The following is a 17,283-nucleotide window of genomic DNA, read 5'->3' as shown; positions in this document are numbered from 1 at the left end:
TGCGGCTATACACTTTTAATATATTTGAATATTTTAATAGTATAGCCGACCGGCCTTACTGGTTCCTTTAAAAAAAAATAATTCTTTTTATAAATAATGTAGCCGTGCGGCTATACGCTTTACCTAGATACGGTAATATTTTTTTTAAAATTATTTTTCCGGGATTTTTGTTTATCGATAAGAGTAGTTTAGAGTATCCCAACCTATGCTAGAGTCTAAGAAATACCAATATAATTTTCATACAAACCTATTTCATGAAATGAAATTAGTAGAACAACACCACCATGAATCACATTATAATAAGCCAATAAACTTAATAACAAATCAAGAATACTAACCTGGATTAGAAAAAGCAAATGACTACGTGCTTTAATTACAACCCTATTTTATGGAGAGAAATGAACATAATCTTTCCAAATTTAATGTAAATTGTAATTAGCAATAAATCAAATTTTCAGTTGAATTAGGTAACATGTTGAGTTGAATTCTAGTTGTTTGTAAGGTACAATAACTCTAGGCTGAGCTGAGCCAAAGTACGGTGTTAGTGGTCGAGTTGGGCTCCTAAAATCACAGAAATTTCAAAACCATTTCTAGGAGGAGTTGAAGAACAGAATCCAAAGCAGAAATGGTTGGGGCGGTTGAGAACGTAGAAGCAGGATTCGTCCAAAAAAAGGTGAAGATAGAGTTAGTGAAATGCTGTGTTTTAGTACTTTAACAAGATTCTCTTATGAGCTTGGGCTCATATACTGAAGCATAACCTAATTGTGTTTTTATTTCGACTCATTGCTTTATATGAAAGCATTTATCATATGACTCACATATATTTATAATACAAAATAATACATGCCTAGGACTTTGTGTCTTGGGTAAGTATAAGTACATGCTTAGGATAGGTCCTCTTTTAGAACTGGCTCATACATCATTGCAAGTATGGGCTAGACACTATAACTCGTCTCAAAAACCAATAGAGCTAGATAAATTGTATCATATTTATAATTTGTAAGAGGTGTCAGCATGTTAAATCAGTAAACTGTCGATTTATCAACTAGGATACATAACGTAAGCCTAAATATTAATCTCCAGAGCATGCAAAATATACATTACATACATTTGAAGCAGATCATCCCTTGCTACGAAAGCCAGGCAACTCATTTTCAAATCGTTGACTACGCATGGCTTCATCAGAAAAAAAAGACTCACTGGAGTGGAGGCCGCTTTGCACACTGTTGTTGCAGGTCACCAGATGATCGCTTCTTGCCACGTTGTAGCAGGTCACAATATGACTGCAAACTCACACCAACATCTTCATCATATTCAAGCCCGATCTCCTCCTGCAATAACATAACAGACTATTTACAACTACACCATAGCATAATTGCTAAGTTCATAAGAACACAGAAGATCCCATATAGGCAAACCTTAAATTCCTTGACATCTTTAGGTGAATTCTCAGTAATAGAATCCCACAGATCTTTGAACATCCTTTTGCGCTTTCTCCATTGACTTATTTTCTCATAGACCATTTGCTCAACTGCCTTGCGGTCTTCTGGCTTGACCAAGGTAACTCCTCCACGCAATTTTTCCAATCTGTCCTCCATTTCATTAACCTAGTACAGAATTCAAAACTCCGCACTTCATCCATATTTCATAGCCTCTTTTTCCCAGACACATATTTTGACTAATGTAATGTCAAACATATCCAATTAGCTTACCTCATTTGTCAGTTTGGCTTCTTTCTCCCTTATTTGTTCCAGGGTCAAATTTGACTGCAAAGCTTTAATTTCTGCAACAACGGTGCAAAACGAAAATTCAAATTCACGAGCCAAAGTCTTAAATCAATTATGGAAAACATGAAATGTAGTAAAGAATTTAACATGTACCTCCCTCAACCTCGCTAATCGATCTCTTTTGTTCACCCAACTGTTCTTGCAGTTTTTCATTTTCTTGCTTCATCCGGCTGAGCTCCTCACTGTTTGGAATGTCAAGTTGGTCTTGCCGAGCAAGGTATACCTTCTGCTTACCATACTCCTTGAATGAAATCTTCCCATTATCAGCAAGAGTATCCAGAGCTTTTTGTATGGCTGCCTTTTTGAGGTTGTATTTTTGTAATGCATCCGCCACATTTTGAGAATTCAGTGGCCTATTTTGCTGGATAAAGAGAGACAAGTTTACATGAGCATTAGGGAGAGCACATACTGTGCCTAGTGTCTTCTGTTTGTTTCCCTAGAAAATATCTGCACGACTTTTTAAATTTCTTAACTTATTTTCTTTCTAGTAAAACTATAGGGAAACAGAGGCAAACAACAAAAAACAACAAGAAAAAGCAAATTAATCACAACTGACTTGTGGAGGAAGCTCAGTTGAGCTCAATCATGAGAAATTCGATTTTCCCACCTCCCATACAGCCAAAAAATTCGGAAGGGAAAAATACACATTTCATCAATTCAATAAGAAAAAAATAATTCGATCCAGAGAAAGTATATAATAATCGGAGAAACGAAAGTAATAAGACCTAAACGCAGACGATTAATGATAAGAAATTTGATTTTACCTCATTCAAGTATCTGAGAACGATAGCTGCAATATTTCGTAAAACCAAAGCAACAAGACGTTTAACATTCAGTAAAACCAGATTGAAAATCAAATCAGCTCAACAAAAAAGAAGCGTTCACGAATTTGGTTACCGTCGGTGCTATCGGATTTGGGAGCCATTGATCGGAAACTGTACGGAAAAGGGCGGGAAGAGGCTTCTGAAAGTTTTTGCTTTCGTTTTGAAATGGAACGAAAACAAAGGCCTTTGCCTCCTAAATCTCGTAGGCTAATAATGGGCTTCCTTTTTCGGGACGGCGTCGTCTGCCTCTAATGTCGAGTGTTTGATTGGACAAATTTACCCCCACATCAAATACCGAATTTACATAAACAACTCGTTAATTTGGTGTTGTGTTGTGAGGCATGCCACGCAATGCCGTTTCGTTCTCAGAAACGATGGCCATCATCAGCAGCACAACATCTCAGCCTCTGCTCTGCACCAACCGCACCATTTTCTCAACCAAACCCTCCTTCAGCCCTCGTCCCAAGACCCATTTTTGCACACAAAGGCCAGTTTTTGCGGCACTGGACCTCCAAAAGTGGCCTTCACAACAATCACCCGCAACCCACAAAAGGGACTCTAAATTGAAAACACTTGTGTGCCGCGCGGCTCGTCGAAAACCCACAACCACTGTTCAACAGGAGAATGATAGCTCAGAGAGACTGCTTCAGATTGTTCTGTGGGTTGCTGAGGCAGTCTACATTTTGTGGCTTTTTCTCCTTCCTTATGCTCCCGTGTGTAAATGTGGCCTTCTTTTTTACTTGACTAACATTCTTATATACAATCTTAGCTGATGAAGTTTTTTGCTTTTCATATTACAACAGGGAGACCCAGTGTGGGCTATAAGTTCTGATACAGTGAATTCTCTTGTGGGGCTCTCTCTGAATTTCTTCTTTATCTTGCCTCTTTTGAACTCTGGTAAGCTCAACTGGGTCATATTTGTTATTGATTTTTCTGGGTTCTGCTCTACTAGACAAATACTGGTAAAATTCTTATTAATTTTTCTCTTGATGAATTCTGAAATGAACTTTTTGGCAGAGTAGTTACTGCTGGTTTGATTAATGCCCCAGTTCTTCACCCGGTAAGAATTTGTCATTCCAAGTAAATGTGGTTTTTACTACCAAGTTTCATAATTTAAGCATTTTTTTTAATCATAGGCCAATGTTTTTCTGTTTATGTGTTTGAATTAGATGTCAGAAGGGCTATTCAACTTCGTAATTGGGTGGACATTCATGTTTGCTCCTTTGCTGTTCACGGATCGTAAGAGGGACAGATACAAGGGGTCTTTAGACGTCTTATGGGGCTTTCAGATGTTTCTTACAAATAGTATGCTTTCTTCCAAACTCTCGTATTTGAGGATTGAGTGAGTGTTGGATTAGCTTAACCATGTAGGTCACAAATGCAACTATCTTTACCTTCAATAGCCTACACAGAAAATATGTACAGAAAGCAACGATCTTTTGTTTGGCATATCATCTTGTTAATTTCTCAATCAAGATCATGCATTGCCCAAATGTCTAGGAAAGACAAATTATATATGTGATTGTAGGCTAAAATCACTTTAATTTGATAATCTATGATTTCAAGTTTACTTTGTAATGAGCATGATTTAGACTCCAGCTACATTTCCACCAACCTTATGTCCTGATTGTTTCGTATGTGATGTAAACAGCTTTTTTAATACCTTACATGGCTATTCGGCTAAATGAGGCTGAGTCAGACTACACTCCGAGCAAGCGGTCACAACTTGGGTCTGTGCTGACCAATGGTGCTCCCATTGTCGGACTTCTTGGTGGAGTGATATGTCTGATATCTGCATTGTGGGCTCTTTTTGGCCGGATGGACGGCAACTTTGGGAGCATTTCAGACAGATGGGAGTTCTTGATCAGTTATCTAGGATCAGAGAGGCTGGCTTATGCATTCATTTGGGATATTGGTCTTTACACTGTCTTCCAGCCTTGGTTGATTGGTGAAAATCTTCAAAATGTTCAGAGCAGTAAGATTGGTATTGTAAATTATCTTAGATTTGTGCCAGTGGTTGGCTTAGTTGCGTACCTTGTTTGTTTGAATATGGATGAGGAACTGTAACTACACGTTGGTTACCGTGCACAATAATAGCAATATAGCTCACTGATATTCCAGTGGATTAAATGTAGATCTGTAACTTTATTATATTTCAAGAGCAGATCAGGCTTCCTCTATTCATCCCAGGACAAAGACAGCAGTGCAAGAAATGGTACCACGACATGAAAATGTGAAGCTTCGTCTATTCATCTCAGGACAACAAGACAATGTACAAACAGAAAGACAGGGGAATGAAGTTTCCCCTCTATTCTCTAAAGGGTAAAAGGCCATGGGGCCAACAATTTTTGCCATACATTATTTTTCACCAGAGGCAGAGTCATGCATGCTAGAATTACCTAAATAAAGTAAATGGAAAATAAAATTGAATAAGAGTGATAATGGGAAATCAAAATATATTTGCATGTGACTCACCGGCCCCGGGCTATCACATTTTTTTTGTCATATATAAACCAACAAAATGCTTTGTCAAGTTGTCAATAATGAAGTTTTTTCTTTTCTCAACACTCAAGCATTTTCTTTTTGCCAAATATAAACCAATAAACTGTGTTTATTATTTTACTCACATTTAGTTTTCAAGTTCTTGCTTGCTAATTTGTGGTGCTCTGCTGTTTGTTGGGGCATGGAAAATTCTCTTTTGGGCAGCTTCAAAGCAGATGAGTATGAAAAAGCAGAAAGCAGATGCACATTTTTCAATTTGATGAAGTATTGGAAAGATTCACTAGACTTTGCTAGTAAAGCATGGGAAATGGGCCGCTCTGATCCCAGGAAAGTCATCTTTGCAATAAAAATGGGACTGGCTTTGTCCATTGTTTCTCTGCTAATATTTTGGAAAAAATCATATCATGACATTGGTCAGTACTCAATCTGGGCTATCCTCACGGTCATTGTGATGTTCGAGTTTAGCATAGGTATAAACATTTGACTTCAAAATGTAACGTCACAGTTCAGGCTTTTAGTTTTTCTTTTTAACGTAACATTAATCTTATTTTTTATTTCATGCAGGAGGGACTTTCATTAAGGGATTCAATCGTGGGTTGGGAACATTGTTTGCTGGAATACTTGCCTTCTGCTTTGCTGAGCTATCTTTGCTGGCTGCAAACTTGGAAGAAGTTGTAATTGTTATGAGCATTTTCATCGTTGGTTCGTACTAGTATTTGCAAACTAAAACCATATTTAAACATAATCTCCTCTGAAATGTTTGGTTTTTCCACTTTTCTAACTCTGATTCTTTGAGACCCTTCAGGATTTTTCGCATCTTACTTGAAGCTGTACCCAACAATGAAGCCCTACGAGTACGGCTTTCGGGTTTTTGTGTTGACATATTGTATCCTCATGGTTGCTGGGAACAGAACAAGGGAATATAATGAGGCAGTTGCGACTCGATTGGTGCTTATTGCAGTGGGTGCTGCTGTTTGTTTGGTTGTGAATATATGCATATACCCCATATGGTCAGGAGAGGATCTGCATAACTTGGTAGTGAAAAATTTCAAGGGAGTTGCGGCTTCATTAGAGGGTATATACATGTTCAACATTGCATGCATGTCTTTGTCTTCACTGAAAATTTTCAACTCCTAATTAGCTTTCTGCTCTATTAATTTATCCAACTTTTTTGCTTAGGCTGTGTTAATGGGTACTTAAAGTGTACTGAATATGAGAGGATCCCATCAAAAATTCTTACATACCAAGCTGCAGATGATCCGCTATACAAGGGCTACCGATCCGTGGTAGAATCTACGAGCCAAGAAGAAACTCTGGTATGATTTGTCCGACTTGGACAAGAATTGGGTTTTGATTTTTTTAGCGCGGAAGCAGGGGAGTTGTTAATTACTTGACATGTTTTCCACAAGTGCAGTTGGGCTTTGCAATCTGGGAACCACCTCATGGGCGTTACAGAATGTTGAAATATCCTTGGATAAATTTTGTCAAACTAAGTGGTGCACTGAGGCATTGTGCATTTATGGTTATGGCTCTACATGGATGCATTCTTTCCGAAATACAGGTGATTATGTTTATGTTTTTGTATATTCAACCAGTTCTTTCTTTGGTAAAAAAAAAGAAGAAGCTTTTTATAAGATTATTGGCTTGTAATTTTGTACATGCATGCAGGCCCCAGCAGAAAAGAGGCAGGTCTTTTGTAGCGAGCTCCAGCGGGTAGGAGCAGAAGGTGCAAAAGTCTTGCGAGAACTTGGAAAGAAAGTAGAGAAGATGGAAAAGCTAGGCCCTGGCGACATACTCAAAGATGTGCACGAGGCAGCGGAGCATTTACAGAAGAAGATAGACCAAAAATCGTACCTTCTGGTCAACTCAGAGAGGTGGGAAATTGGAAGACGGCCTAAAGAGCTAGAAGACGACCCTCAAAGGCTTTTGGATGCTAAGGAACATGATAATATGCAATTGGGTTTTAAGTCCTTAAGTGAAACTGTGCTTGACCTGAGGCCAGTTACAAAAGCATGCACACCTTGTGCACCACAAAGTGCTTCATCAGACAACATGTTTAGGGATCAAGCATCTTGGCCCTTGCCTCTCTCATTTGGTGGCCATGGAGTCATTAATGAAGATGATTGCAGAACATACGAAAGCGCAAGCGCCCTGTCCTTGGCCACATTTGCATCGCTTCTGATCGAGCTTGTTGCCCGGCTCCAAAATGTGGTTGACACCTTCCAAGAACTTGGGGAGAAAGCAGACTTTAAGGTGCCGGTTCTTAATGCACCGCCTACAAAGAAATCTGTGATTTGGCCATGGTAGCGGCAGATTTGGGGTTTCAGGTACAAAACTTGAGATGGGTTGGGTGTTTAATTCAAACTACTGGCTTCCATTTTCATCATCATATTCTTCCAATTACTGGTTGAAGCTTCTGAAAATCTTGTGGCATTCGATTGTGTTATTACTTCAACCTAATGGGAAACGTTATTGAAGTTGGGCTGAATGCTTATTTTATATAGCAGAAAATTCCAATCTTGAAAATATAAGATCCTAATTCCAAAACATGCATGCAGTTTGTTAACTATATTGAAAATTGCTCGTTAAGTTCCTCTGTTTAATACATTTGGTTTGTAAGTTTGGGTAATGCCTTGCATACATGATAATACTGGACGCACTGACAAAAATATGAGTCAAGTTTGATCAGATCATACACATCCAACACTCATCTATGAGGCAACATATCACAACCCACAATTCAAAATATCTAAGAATGCTTGCGCTTGGATTTCTTTTTGGAAGGTTCTCCAGATTCCGCAATATATGCTTCTGCATTTACATTCTCAGCCGAGTTTTGTCTTCCATACTCTTTTGCCTTTTTCTGCCAAACAACCAGCGGATGCAATTAACAAAAAAAAGGAAAGGTAGAAAGAAACCAAGAAGAGACCCATGTTTTTCTATTTGGATCAAAATGTGACCCTTCAGCCTGTCATGCCAATTTCAGAATGTATAATGGAATTCTATAGATCATTTCAATTTACCTTTAAAGATACGGCCATGGCAGCCAGGTCTTTGCCACCATCGTCAGATTTGGTATCCTGAACTGCAGGCTCCTGATTCAGAAAAAAGAAAAATTAGTAATAGCTTGTAGGAAGGACATAATTTAAAAAATCCAGGCTCCTGACTAGGAAGATATAATAAGAACCTCAAAGCACATGATACAAACAAAAGATAAATTTCTAGGTGGAACTCATATGTCCCTACCTTTGGAGGGATGAAAGCAGCTTCTCTTTTTCGCTTGTTTTCTGCAGTTTTTTCAGTCTGCTTCTCTTGCCTCTCTTGCCACTTCTTTGCTGATTTCACTTTGTCATTCAAAAAGTATTCTCCAGTTTGCAATTGTATGTCAATCTGAAAAAGGTTTTATAACATTGTAAGCACATATTATTCACATCTTTCAATTTGATTATAGAAAAACTCCTCATAAAGAGTGAGTAATCCAAGACTTTCAAGTAGAATGATAACAATCAAGGGAAAAGGAAGAAAACAAGTAATCCAAGACAAATCATTTTTTTTCACATACAAAACAAATCAATAAAACCTATATATAAAAAAATCTCTATATAAATTATCTGGCCCACTACAACCAATGATTCTAAAGAAAGTCTTCATTCAACGGAGATAAAAAAGAAACAGCCAAAATACATCCCACAACTAAAAAGGATTTTCCATTCAAATTTAAATTTACCTGGAAAATGAAGAACATCAGGAAAAAAGAATGGATATTTACATAGATACAAATCAGACCACAATCAAGAACTAAAATGGTAAAAATATCAACAAATTAGGCCTCTACCATTAACTATGACAAGGACTGCTGAGATTTTCATATTTTTAGGCAGATTACATGCTCCATCCATATAGACCAAACGTGATAAAAGCAGACACAACAGGACAAAGAATCCTTGCAGGAGGATAAAACAAACAAGGGTCTCGTAGCAATCACTCACCTTACTAGGTTGTGGAGGAGGTGGGTAAGGCGTATATGGTCTCTTCTCTTTACTCTTAACCTTGTTTTGGTTAATATTTTTCCTGGAGAGAGAGAGAGAGAGAGAGAGAGAGAGAGAGAGAGAGAGAGAGAGAGAGAGAGAGAATAGTTCAAAATAAAAGTATTACAATTTTATGCATGCACAGAATTACAAACAAATGAAACAAATGCCATACTTCTTAAACTTCGGAAGAAATCTATCCCAGCTCTCATGTGCCAGTGTTGGATCCTTTTCAAGTTCTTTCCTCACCATGAGAATCTGTTTACCAGGAGGGAAGAGATAAGAGGCACTTAAGAGAGACATTCATTTACAGATCTTCAGGTCAAAAACAGTAACTTTGTAAAGTGAAAGAGCAATATTGAAAAAATCACACAATACAACTATATTCACCTTGATATGAAATATGGGATGCATTACATTCTGCATGCAATCTTCCACAATCTTCCTGACTTGCTTTAATGGTTTAAATGAACCCATTGCAGAAACAGTGTTTCCCTATCCATTTACAAGAAAATTAAAAATCTTTAATCCATACTTTCACTTCAAATAAAAATGTGCAACATAGCAATCAAAATCACAAGGAATAGAACACATACTTGGATCAGAATATAACAGCCCGTCAGTATTTCAAGTGCCTGTATCCAAATTATAATGTAAGATTAGAGAAACAGCACAAAGATTTAAAGATTCACCTAATGGAATGTGTAATCAAAGATATTTGCATTATAATTTTTCTTTTTCTTTTTCTTGGGTGATAGTAGTCACTAAAACACGATATCTGAATCACTTTATGCACCTTTAAAGTGGACGAATTGGGCCCCATGAGACGTTGCCGCCGTTTAATAAATCGTTCCTGCACTCAATGGAAGAGATTGGAGCAAGTTGAAAAGTCAGTTCTGGCACATCTTAGCATTACAAAAGTTCCGCAGTCAGTACTTATTGTTGTAGCCAAGTCCTACCTCTTCCCTAGTAATAGAGGGGGTAGTATTGGGTAGGGATTGAACCCAAAGGGTATGGAGGAGTTTGAAGAAAGTGGAGGGGTACCTCCTATCTTGTAGCCCAGCTATTGTACCCAAATAAAGGGAAACATAGGTTTGAAAATCATCCGGAAGCAGCATTTGACATGTCAAAGCCACAACTCTACACTACAACTTAGAATTCTACACCACAATTTTATAATACAACTTAGTATTTGGCATCAAACTAGAAGGTCCTACATTAGAACTACATAGAAGGTTTCCAAAAAATAAAATAAAAGTAAAAACTGATAGGAGGTCAATGGCTTAGATCTGTTTTTAAGAAAATTGACAGTCCCCTGATGCAAATAAATGAAGGAAGTTGAAGCAATACACACCTTATTTCTCACCAAGTTACTAATCTTGATGATGTCACATTGCATTTCATCATTCAGTACTTTTATTGCCTGAAACCAAAAAGTTGAGAACTTGAATCAGAAAATTAACACAAAATAGCTCAGCCCTTAAATCAGTTCCATGAAGAAGAAAAAAAAGGAGTTTCCAATAGAAATTTCAGCATAAATATCATATATTATACGTAGTAATATTTCTACTGAGCTTTTCATTGAGATACAAATGCTATGACATAAAATATAAAGTATATTTTTACTGCTGATTCTGAAACCAATATAATAGCCTCAATAGAGAAAAGGAATTACATCGACTGAACTTATAAAGTATATAAGAATACAATCCATTTGAACTTATAGAAAAACTAATTCACAGAAAAAAAATACAATCACAATAAAGAAATCTGACTTTGTACCTGAGGAGCAGGAACACTTCTTGACAAAAGTTTGATAAGATCCCTAGCTTTGACAACAATATATGGGTCCTTAGTCTTTCTGGTTGTAGAGACTGTCATGGAACCCTCAACCTAACCACATTATAAATGCAACAATTTATTAGGTACTTCAAATCATACATGAGTTTGAACAAACAACAGTTATTGAGACATACCAGATTCAGTTCACATGAAATGCCATAGTCTTTCAAAGCAGATTTTACTATAGGCCAGGCTTCTTGCAAATATTTTTCTGCAAGGCAATGCAAATGCACCCCATCAAACGTGACCCAAAATCTCAAGCACTTTTCTCACGACTAAAACTTAAAAAGTAACAAATTTACATTTGTTTTCCCACAATTTCTAAGCAGCCAAACGCACAATGAAGGAAGAGGAACAAGAAGAAGAGAGCTGGTACCTCTATATTGAGGGAATAGCGTGGAGAATGAGGTGACTTCAAGCATGCCACCTTCGTTCCAAGAAGGGTCGAACTTCTCAATCTTCCAGCGGTCAATGTTTGGGTCGTCATCCCAAGGTTTTGGCTTGCGGTGCTTGCCCTTGTTCTTTTGCTTGGGCTCGACGCTGCCGTTTTCGCTGTTCTCCATCGTCGCTGTGTTGTGTTTTGCTTCGGTGTTTGAAACCCTAGACGTATAGAGAATGAACCAGTTAAAAACCCATGGGTCGGCCCGTTTTATCTACAACCAAGTAGTGACAAAAAAAAAAAAAGGGCCGTTATTTTGCTGGGAAAATACAACAATAAAATAAGCGTAGACATCTGATTTTACCCTCCAAAAAATAACATTATGTAGCAGGTTATTTTTGTGGCTTAAAATAATAACTTTTTAACCCAATTGTTTTCAATAATCTCTTTAATCCTTAATATAAGAAACACACTTATAGGGGCGTGGCTCCAATTCAGCCAACTATATATATCCTTGTTTTTTTTATATGATTACAATTTTTTATTTTATGGAGTGTAAAGATAAGACACGAATTTTAGATATTATAAAGAGATGTATCACTAGATTTAGAGCTAATTAAGTTATGTATGATTATAACTTCATAATTTTCTATCTATTTTCTCCTTGAATTGAAATTGAAATGCATATATGAGCTTAGTCAAATTAGCTAGAGTGGATGTGCTCCACATTATGCACCCGAGTTCGAATCCTCCTCTCATTAGTTTATATTATATTAAATTAGAATATTGCCAATAAAAAAAAATTGAAATTGAAATCGATAGAGTTGATTGGTGAAAATTTCAGAACAAATTAATACAGTTTTGTTCAATGGATTGAATTTTGGTATGGATGGTTGATTTTGCTGATATACTTTTGTTATTAAAAATAAATAAATAATAAATAATAAAAAAAAAACCTTTTTGTCAATGATTGTTTAAAATAAATGAGCCTTTATAGATCATGTAACTGGCAATCATGAAAAATATAAACTTAACTATTTTTTTTTGGAGATTTTGGAAAAGCCCAAAGGAGAGAGAATTTTTAAAAGAAGCCAAAATGGACAAAATTGCCCTTATTTATTTTTGAATTTTCTAAAGAATCTTTTTATATTTGCATATTTTTGGTTTGAAAGTTGAGAAGTTTTTCTTTCTTTTTTGAAAGAGTTTTGATTTTTTTTTAAAAGTGAAAGTTTTTTAATAGGTAAAATTTAAATTTACTCTTTTTTTATAACAATATAAATGATTTTTTTCGTTTATCAAGTTATGGCTTGCACGGGCAGAAAGACTCTCCCCTTTTCGTATGGCCTTTCCAATATCTCACAGAAAATTCATGATCAAATCTTCATCTCTGCCCATCACCTGGCAAGATTAGGAAAAGGAGAGAGAAATAAGAAGAAAAAAAACATAAATAAATGTGGATATAACCACACAAAAAAATTATTTTAAAAAGGATATGGGATTCGTCAACTGTGTTGGAGTAAGCTGTAGATAGCGACACCCTCCTGCACATGATAAAACCCCCTGACGGTCGCTGCTTCCACCCACAGATGTCAATTCTAGAGCCAACCGGATCGTAACACGTGGAGGGCCTGAACCTGGACGGCTGCAGAGCATAAAAGCTTCACTCTCCTACCAGTCCCCAGTTTTTATCTGTTTTCCGTGCGTTCTATAACTTTCTCCACGTCTCTCGCACGGTCGCACCACCCATTCAACCACCTCTCAAGCTCCAAACTTTTTCAACTGCCCAAACTACCAAACGACCGAACGACCGAACGACACCGTCTTTCTAATACATAGTAATGCTTTATCCTTTTTTACGGTGATGCGTCAATGTCTCCTTGTACGAGTCAAGATCCCCCTCGTGTACTATTTGTTTCTCTGAAACTCTGAGTTTTTTCCTCTTTCAATCTCATATCTGTCTGTGTCGAATAAATGGCGGCCAAAATTGGTTCCTTTAGGCACAGTTTTGCCGAGAGAAGCAAGGAGAGGCTGCTATCGAGAAAAGGGTACTCGGATTTTGGCCTCAACAGCTCTGAAACCGGCGATGATCATGTTAAATGTGGATGTTTTCGAGCAGTTTCTGATGGATTTAACAATTTCTGTAAGAGTTTTCAGGATACTTTTATCAAATTGTATCAAATGGGTCACTCGGATCCTCGAAAAGCTGTCTTTGCTGCCAAGATGGGGACGTCACTGTCAATTGTATCGCTGCTCATATTTTTCAAGGAGCCCCTTAAAGATGTTAGCCAGTATTCCATCTGGGCAATTCTCACAGTTGTTGTCGTCTTTGAATTCAGCGTAGGTATTAGTTCTTGTCATCATGCTTATCAGCTTATGTTTGTCTAATTCAGTTTTCAAGTTACAGAAAAAAGCAATAGTATCAAACAAAGTTGATCCCTTTTTCGTTTGTTTGTGTGCTTAATGGAAAGTTTATTGTCATTTTGTTGTTAAAGGTGCAACCCTGAACAAAGGTTTTAATCGTGCTTTGGGGACGTTTTCGGCTGGAGGGCTTGCTTTGGGTATCGCAGAAGTATCTGTATGGGCAGGAGATCTCCAGGAGGTTGTTATTGTAATCAGTGTTTTCATAGCAGGTATTAAGTTAGTTGATATTGCTCAATATCAGTAGAGAAATTTTGACCTTTTTTTTGGTTCTTTACTATTTGGCACCTTGCAGGTTTTCTTTGTTTATGATAAATCCTGTCTCTGAATTGACTGTTGGGTTTTGTGGTATTAGGTTTTTGTGCTAGTTATGCCAAGCTTTATCCGCCAATGAAGTCTTATGAATACGGATTTCGGGTATTCTTGTTGACTTATTGTATCGTCCTGGTGTCTGGGACTTCATCATTCGTCCAAACAGCAATTTATCGATTATTGCTTATTGGAGTCGGTGCTGGCATATGTTTGGGTGTAAATATACTCATATACCCCATCTGGGCAGGGGAGGATCTCCATAAGCTGGTGGTTAAAAACTTTAGGGGTGTTGCTGTTTCTTTGGAAGGTCGGTTCATTTTTGTCTTTAATTTTGATTGTCTCCTGGAGATATCTGCCAAAAATGACATAATGTTGAGTATATCTTGATTTATACTCAATTGCAGTTACGAGATTGATCTTGAGGTGTCATGTTTTGTTCTGTTATAGGTTGTGTTAATGGATATCTGCAATGTGTTGAATATGAGAGAGTTCCTTCAAAGATTCTCACTTACCAAGCTTCTGATGACCCATTGTATAGTGGCTATAGATCGGCTGTGCAATCTTCAAGCCAAGAGGAATCCCTGGTGTGCTGATATTACAATTCTGCTTCTATTCTTCAAAATTTGAACCGAATAAGGTCAGGAATTATTGATTGAACTTACTCAAATTTAACACTGTTTATGCAGTTGGACTTTGCAATATGGGAGCCACCGCATGGCCCTTATAAGTCATTCAATTATCCCTGGAGACACTATGTCAAAGTTGGTGGTTCACTTAGGCATTGTGCATTCATGGTCATGGCAATGCACGGATGCATACTCTCAGAAATACAGGTAAATATTTCTCTTTCCTTTTTACTGTGGCTTTGCTGAATGTATATACCAGAAGAAGAAAAATGTCGACATTAAATTCTGAATCTCCATATATGAGTCCAGGAGGTGGATCTTATGGTTCATACTGTTCATTTGAAAATAAAATGAGCTTATGATTATTGTAACATTAAATCTCGAACTTGGTTTTACTTGATTTGCACTGTTCCCTCAAAATAATTTTGATTTGTCATGCCAATTACACTACTCAAGAAGAAGGGATTCAAAAATTTTTGTTTTGGCTTTGCATAGAATAGCCTTACATCCCATTTCTCTGTTTGCAAAGACAAGAAAAGATTCTGAACCTGCAACAACAGGTCCTTATAGTTGTTTAAGATTCTAAGAGCACAGATTTCTTCTTAATCCTGTGTTTCTTAGGTTACCAGTCCATAACTTATGATCCCCTTTTCCAGGCCTATCCGTTTTCATAATCAGGTTTCGTGCATTTGTTTCTGTAGGCACCACCAGAAAAGAGACAGGTTTTTGGCATGGAGCTTCAGAGAGTTGGTAATGAAGGTGCTAAAGTACTTCGTGAGCTAGGAAGCAAAGTGGAAAAGATGGAAAAACTGAGTCCAAAAGACATACTTTTTGAAGTGCATGAAGCAGCAGAAGCGTTGCAGATGAAGATAGACGAAAAGTCATACCTTCTTGTCAATTCAGAAAGATGGGCACCTGAAATACGGCCCAAGGAATATGAAGAACCTCAGCATTTTGTTGATAGAGAGAATGAAAATAAGCAGGTGGTGATTGACTCTCTCAGTGAATTCTGGGATCCTCAGAATCCTAGCGGCGGTGCAGATCCTTCCATGCGACAATGGATATCCTCGGAAAGCTTGTTAAAAAACCCAGTTTCATGGCCGCGCCTTTCGTTTAATGCCCATGTTGTGCAACAGGAACCAGAAGAATCAAAAGTTTATGAAAGCGCCAGCTCCTTATCTTTGGCAACGTTTGCATCACTTCTGATTGAGTTTGTGGCTAGGCTTCAGAATCTCGTGGATGAATTTAAAGAGCTCAGTGAGAAAGCCAAGTTTAAGGATCCTGTGGACCCGTTTGAAGTCAAAGACGAGGTGGTTGGGTTTTGGACCAGACTATTAAGGTGGTTGCGGTTGAAGAATTAAGAGTGTGTTTTTCAGTTGGCTAGATATGTGTTATAATTTTGATCCAAGAATTTGGAGGTCATCATCACTGGTGGTAACTCAAACGAGTTGACAAAGTGATTTCGGTTTAGCTCTACAGATGTATTGAAAATGATGTACAAAGGCAGGGAGTGAGGTTCTCTGTTTTGAACTCTTGATTTGATGCCCTTTGATGCAACCCATGTCCGGTTCATTATGAGCAATTGATGGAGAAGGAAACGAAATTTGGATCCGTTTCAAGCATAAAAATGCATATGCCTTATTTGTCTCATTGTCATAGGCTATCATAGTATCATGTAGTTGTGTATAATAAGCCATGAATAAAGCCTTTTTTTTTTCTTTTTTTTTTGGAGTAGCCCGAAGCCGATAAATGTGAAAATAACAATATGCTCGACTGAAACTTCTCCACCTCCGCTCCCATTGTAGTTTAGACTATCGCTTGTACTCAAGAAAGAGTTCCAACCTCTCCACCTCCCCTTCTCCTTATCTCCCCTGAAAAAAAATGAAGAGTAATTTTTTAAGTTCCAAGCAATTGATAAGACGTAAGAAGATAATATTAAAAAGCATTTCTTCTTCTTAGTGTTAGGGTCACACCATCACACAACACTAATCTAAGTTTTATGATATAGGTGGACTTGATATTTTGTGGATCTAGAGTACAATATTAATAAATAGATACATATTATTATAATATGAATGAATGTCAAATGATTTATCGTGAATATGATTATAGATCGATGATTTATTAGTATATGCCATTTATATATTACTTATTATTACTTTGCAATTGAAAAACACTTTCAAGTCTCTAAAAGCAATAATAATAACCAACCAAGAAAAAATATAGCAAAACAAGAAAAAAGAAAAACACGAACCAAGAAAGGGAACAGAAGAAGCATTAAAACACATCACTATTGGGCTAGGGCTTGTGAAGCCCCAATACAAGTTCTGTTCCTCAGCTCTAAATTGAAGACGCCCAAAGGCTAACAGCTAGCTTCTGTACACATGGGCCTAAAAACAAAAGGAACATAATACGATAGTTTCTCGACTCTCTCCTCCTCTCTCTCTCTCTCTCTCTCTCTCTCTCTCTCTAACAGATTGTCGAATCAAGCGGCGGGAGGGCACTGAGATCGGTAGACCGTTTTCGCTTATAGTTTCATCGATTCTCTTAGTAATGCAACATTTT

At 37.3% G+C, this 17,283-nt stretch overlaps 5 protein-coding genes across 6 annotated transcripts in view; 3 read left to right on the top strand and 2 right to left on the bottom strand.

The window, feature by feature from the left end:
• On the bottom strand, positions 974–2,808 carry LOC18788741 (homologous-pairing protein 2 homolog). The gene is made up of 6 exons (XM_007223763.2): positions 2,685–2,808; positions 2,552–2,577; positions 1,881–2,148; positions 1,713–1,783; positions 1,419–1,607; positions 974–1,331 (listed from the first exon to the last, which is right to left on the bottom strand). The coding sequence occupies exons 1-6, from the start codon at positions 2,710–2,712 to the stop codon at positions 1,197–1,199; spliced, it is 717 nt and encodes a 238-aa protein (XP_007223825.1). The 5' UTR covers positions 2,713–2,808; the 3' UTR covers positions 974–1,196.
• LOC18788209 (aluminum-activated malate transporter 4) lies at positions 2,822–7,784 on the top strand. 2 transcript variants are annotated; one of them, XM_020554075.1, is made up of 12 exons: positions 2,822–3,324; positions 3,415–3,508; positions 3,634–3,671; positions 3,781–3,916; positions 4,263–4,595; positions 4,777–4,933; positions 5,318–5,583; positions 5,678–5,815; positions 5,919–6,188; positions 6,293–6,429; positions 6,528–6,674; positions 6,782–7,784. In XM_020554075.1, the coding sequence occupies exons 1-12, from the start codon at positions 2,953–2,955 to the stop codon at positions 7,418–7,420; spliced, it is 2,727 nt and encodes a 908-aa protein (XP_020409664.1). In that variant the 5' UTR covers positions 2,822–2,952; the 3' UTR covers positions 7,421–7,784. The 2 variants fall into 2 exon arrangements, with proteins under 2 accessions (XP_020409664.1, XP_020409665.1); XM_020554076.1 differs by having other exon boundaries at positions 3,302–3,324; positions 3,629–3,671.
• LOC18788952 (KRR1 small subunit processome component homolog) lies at positions 7,663–11,650 on the bottom strand. The gene is made up of 12 exons (XM_020554077.1): positions 11,360–11,650; positions 11,118–11,194; positions 10,924–11,034; positions 10,496–10,564; positions 9,938–9,994; positions 9,738–9,776; positions 9,532–9,636; positions 9,317–9,399; positions 9,103–9,184; positions 8,360–8,503; positions 8,137–8,208; positions 7,663–7,976 (listed from the first exon to the last, which is right to left on the bottom strand). Exons 1-12 carry the CDS (start codon positions 11,544–11,546, stop codon positions 7,863–7,865), a joined length of 1,140 nt encoding a protein of 379 aa, XP_020409666.1. The 5' UTR covers positions 11,547–11,650; the 3' UTR covers positions 7,663–7,862.
• Positions 13,050–16,279, top strand: LOC18791937 (aluminum-activated malate transporter 4). The gene is made up of 6 exons (XM_007222398.2): positions 13,050–13,703; positions 13,855–13,992; positions 14,136–14,399; positions 14,540–14,676; positions 14,779–14,925; positions 15,420–16,279. Exons 1-6 carry the CDS (start codon positions 13,334–13,336, stop codon positions 16,077–16,079), a joined length of 1,716 nt encoding a protein of 571 aa, XP_007222460.1. The 5' UTR covers positions 13,050–13,333; the 3' UTR covers positions 16,080–16,279.
• LOC18791216 (serine/threonine-protein phosphatase 2A 65 kDa regulatory subunit A beta isoform) overlaps positions 17,092–17,283 on the top strand; it is a 5,964-nt gene continuing 5,772 nt past the window's right edge. The window contains exon 1 of the mRNA XM_007225488.2: positions 17,092–17,230. The gene's annotated coding sequence lies outside the window, so the exon portion shown is untranslated. The remainder of the gene's footprint in view (positions 17,231–17,283) is intronic.

Source organism: Prunus persica, chromosome G1, assembly GCF_000346465.2.
Source record: "Prunus persica cultivar Lovell chromosome G1, Prunus_persica_NCBIv2, whole genome shotgun sequence".
NCBI lineage: Eukaryota > Viridiplantae > Streptophyta > Magnoliopsida > Rosales > Rosaceae > Prunus > Prunus persica.
Note: the sequence above shows the minus strand (reverse complement) of the source record. Positions and strands in the feature narration are given on the sequence as shown.

Coding starts and splice junctions, on each gene's coding strand:
- LOC18788952 (XM_020554077.1), bottom strand. CDS start 11,546: ATGGAGAACAGCGAAAACGGCAGCGTCGAGCCCAAGCAAAAGAACAAG. Junction 9,995..10,495: donor GTAACTTGGTGAGAAATAAG/GTGTGTATTGCT, acceptor CATTGAGTGCAG/GAACGATTTATTAAACGGCG. Junction 8,504..9,102: donor CTCCTCCACAACCTAGTAAG/GTGAGTGATTGC, acceptor AACCTTTTTCAG/ATTGACATACAATTGCAAAC.
- LOC18788209 (XM_020554075.1), top strand. CDS start 2,953: ATGCCACGCAATGCCGTTTCGTTCTCAGAAACGATGGCCATCATCAGC. Junction 3,672..3,780: donor ATGCCCCAGTTCTTCACCCG/GTAAGAATTTGT, acceptor TGTTTGAATTAG/ATGTCAGAAGGGCTATTCAA. Junction 5,584..5,677: donor GATGTTCGAGTTTAGCATAG/GTATAAACATTT, acceptor TATTTCATGCAG/GAGGGACTTTCATTAAGGGA.
- LOC18791937 (XM_007222398.2), top strand. CDS start 13,334: ATGGCGGCCAAAATTGGTTCCTTTAGGCACAGTTTTGCCGAGAGAAGC. Junction 13,993..14,135: donor AATCAGTGTTTTCATAGCAG/GTATTAAGTTAG, acceptor TTGTGGTATTAG/GTTTTTGTGCTAGTTATGCC. Junction 14,677..14,778: donor CAAGCCAAGAGGAATCCCTG/GTGTGCTGATAT, acceptor CTGTTTATGCAG/TTGGACTTTGCAATATGGGA.
- LOC18788741 (XM_007223763.2), bottom strand. CDS start 2,712: ATGGCTCCCAAATCCGATAGCACCGACG. Junction 2,149..2,551: donor TTCTCAGATACTTGAATGAG/GTAAAATCAAAT, acceptor CTCTTTATCCAG/CAAAATAGGCCACTGAATTC. Junction 1,332..1,418: donor AAGATGTCAAGGAATTTAAG/GTTTGCCTATAT, acceptor ATGTTATTGCAG/GAGGAGATCGGGCTTGAATA.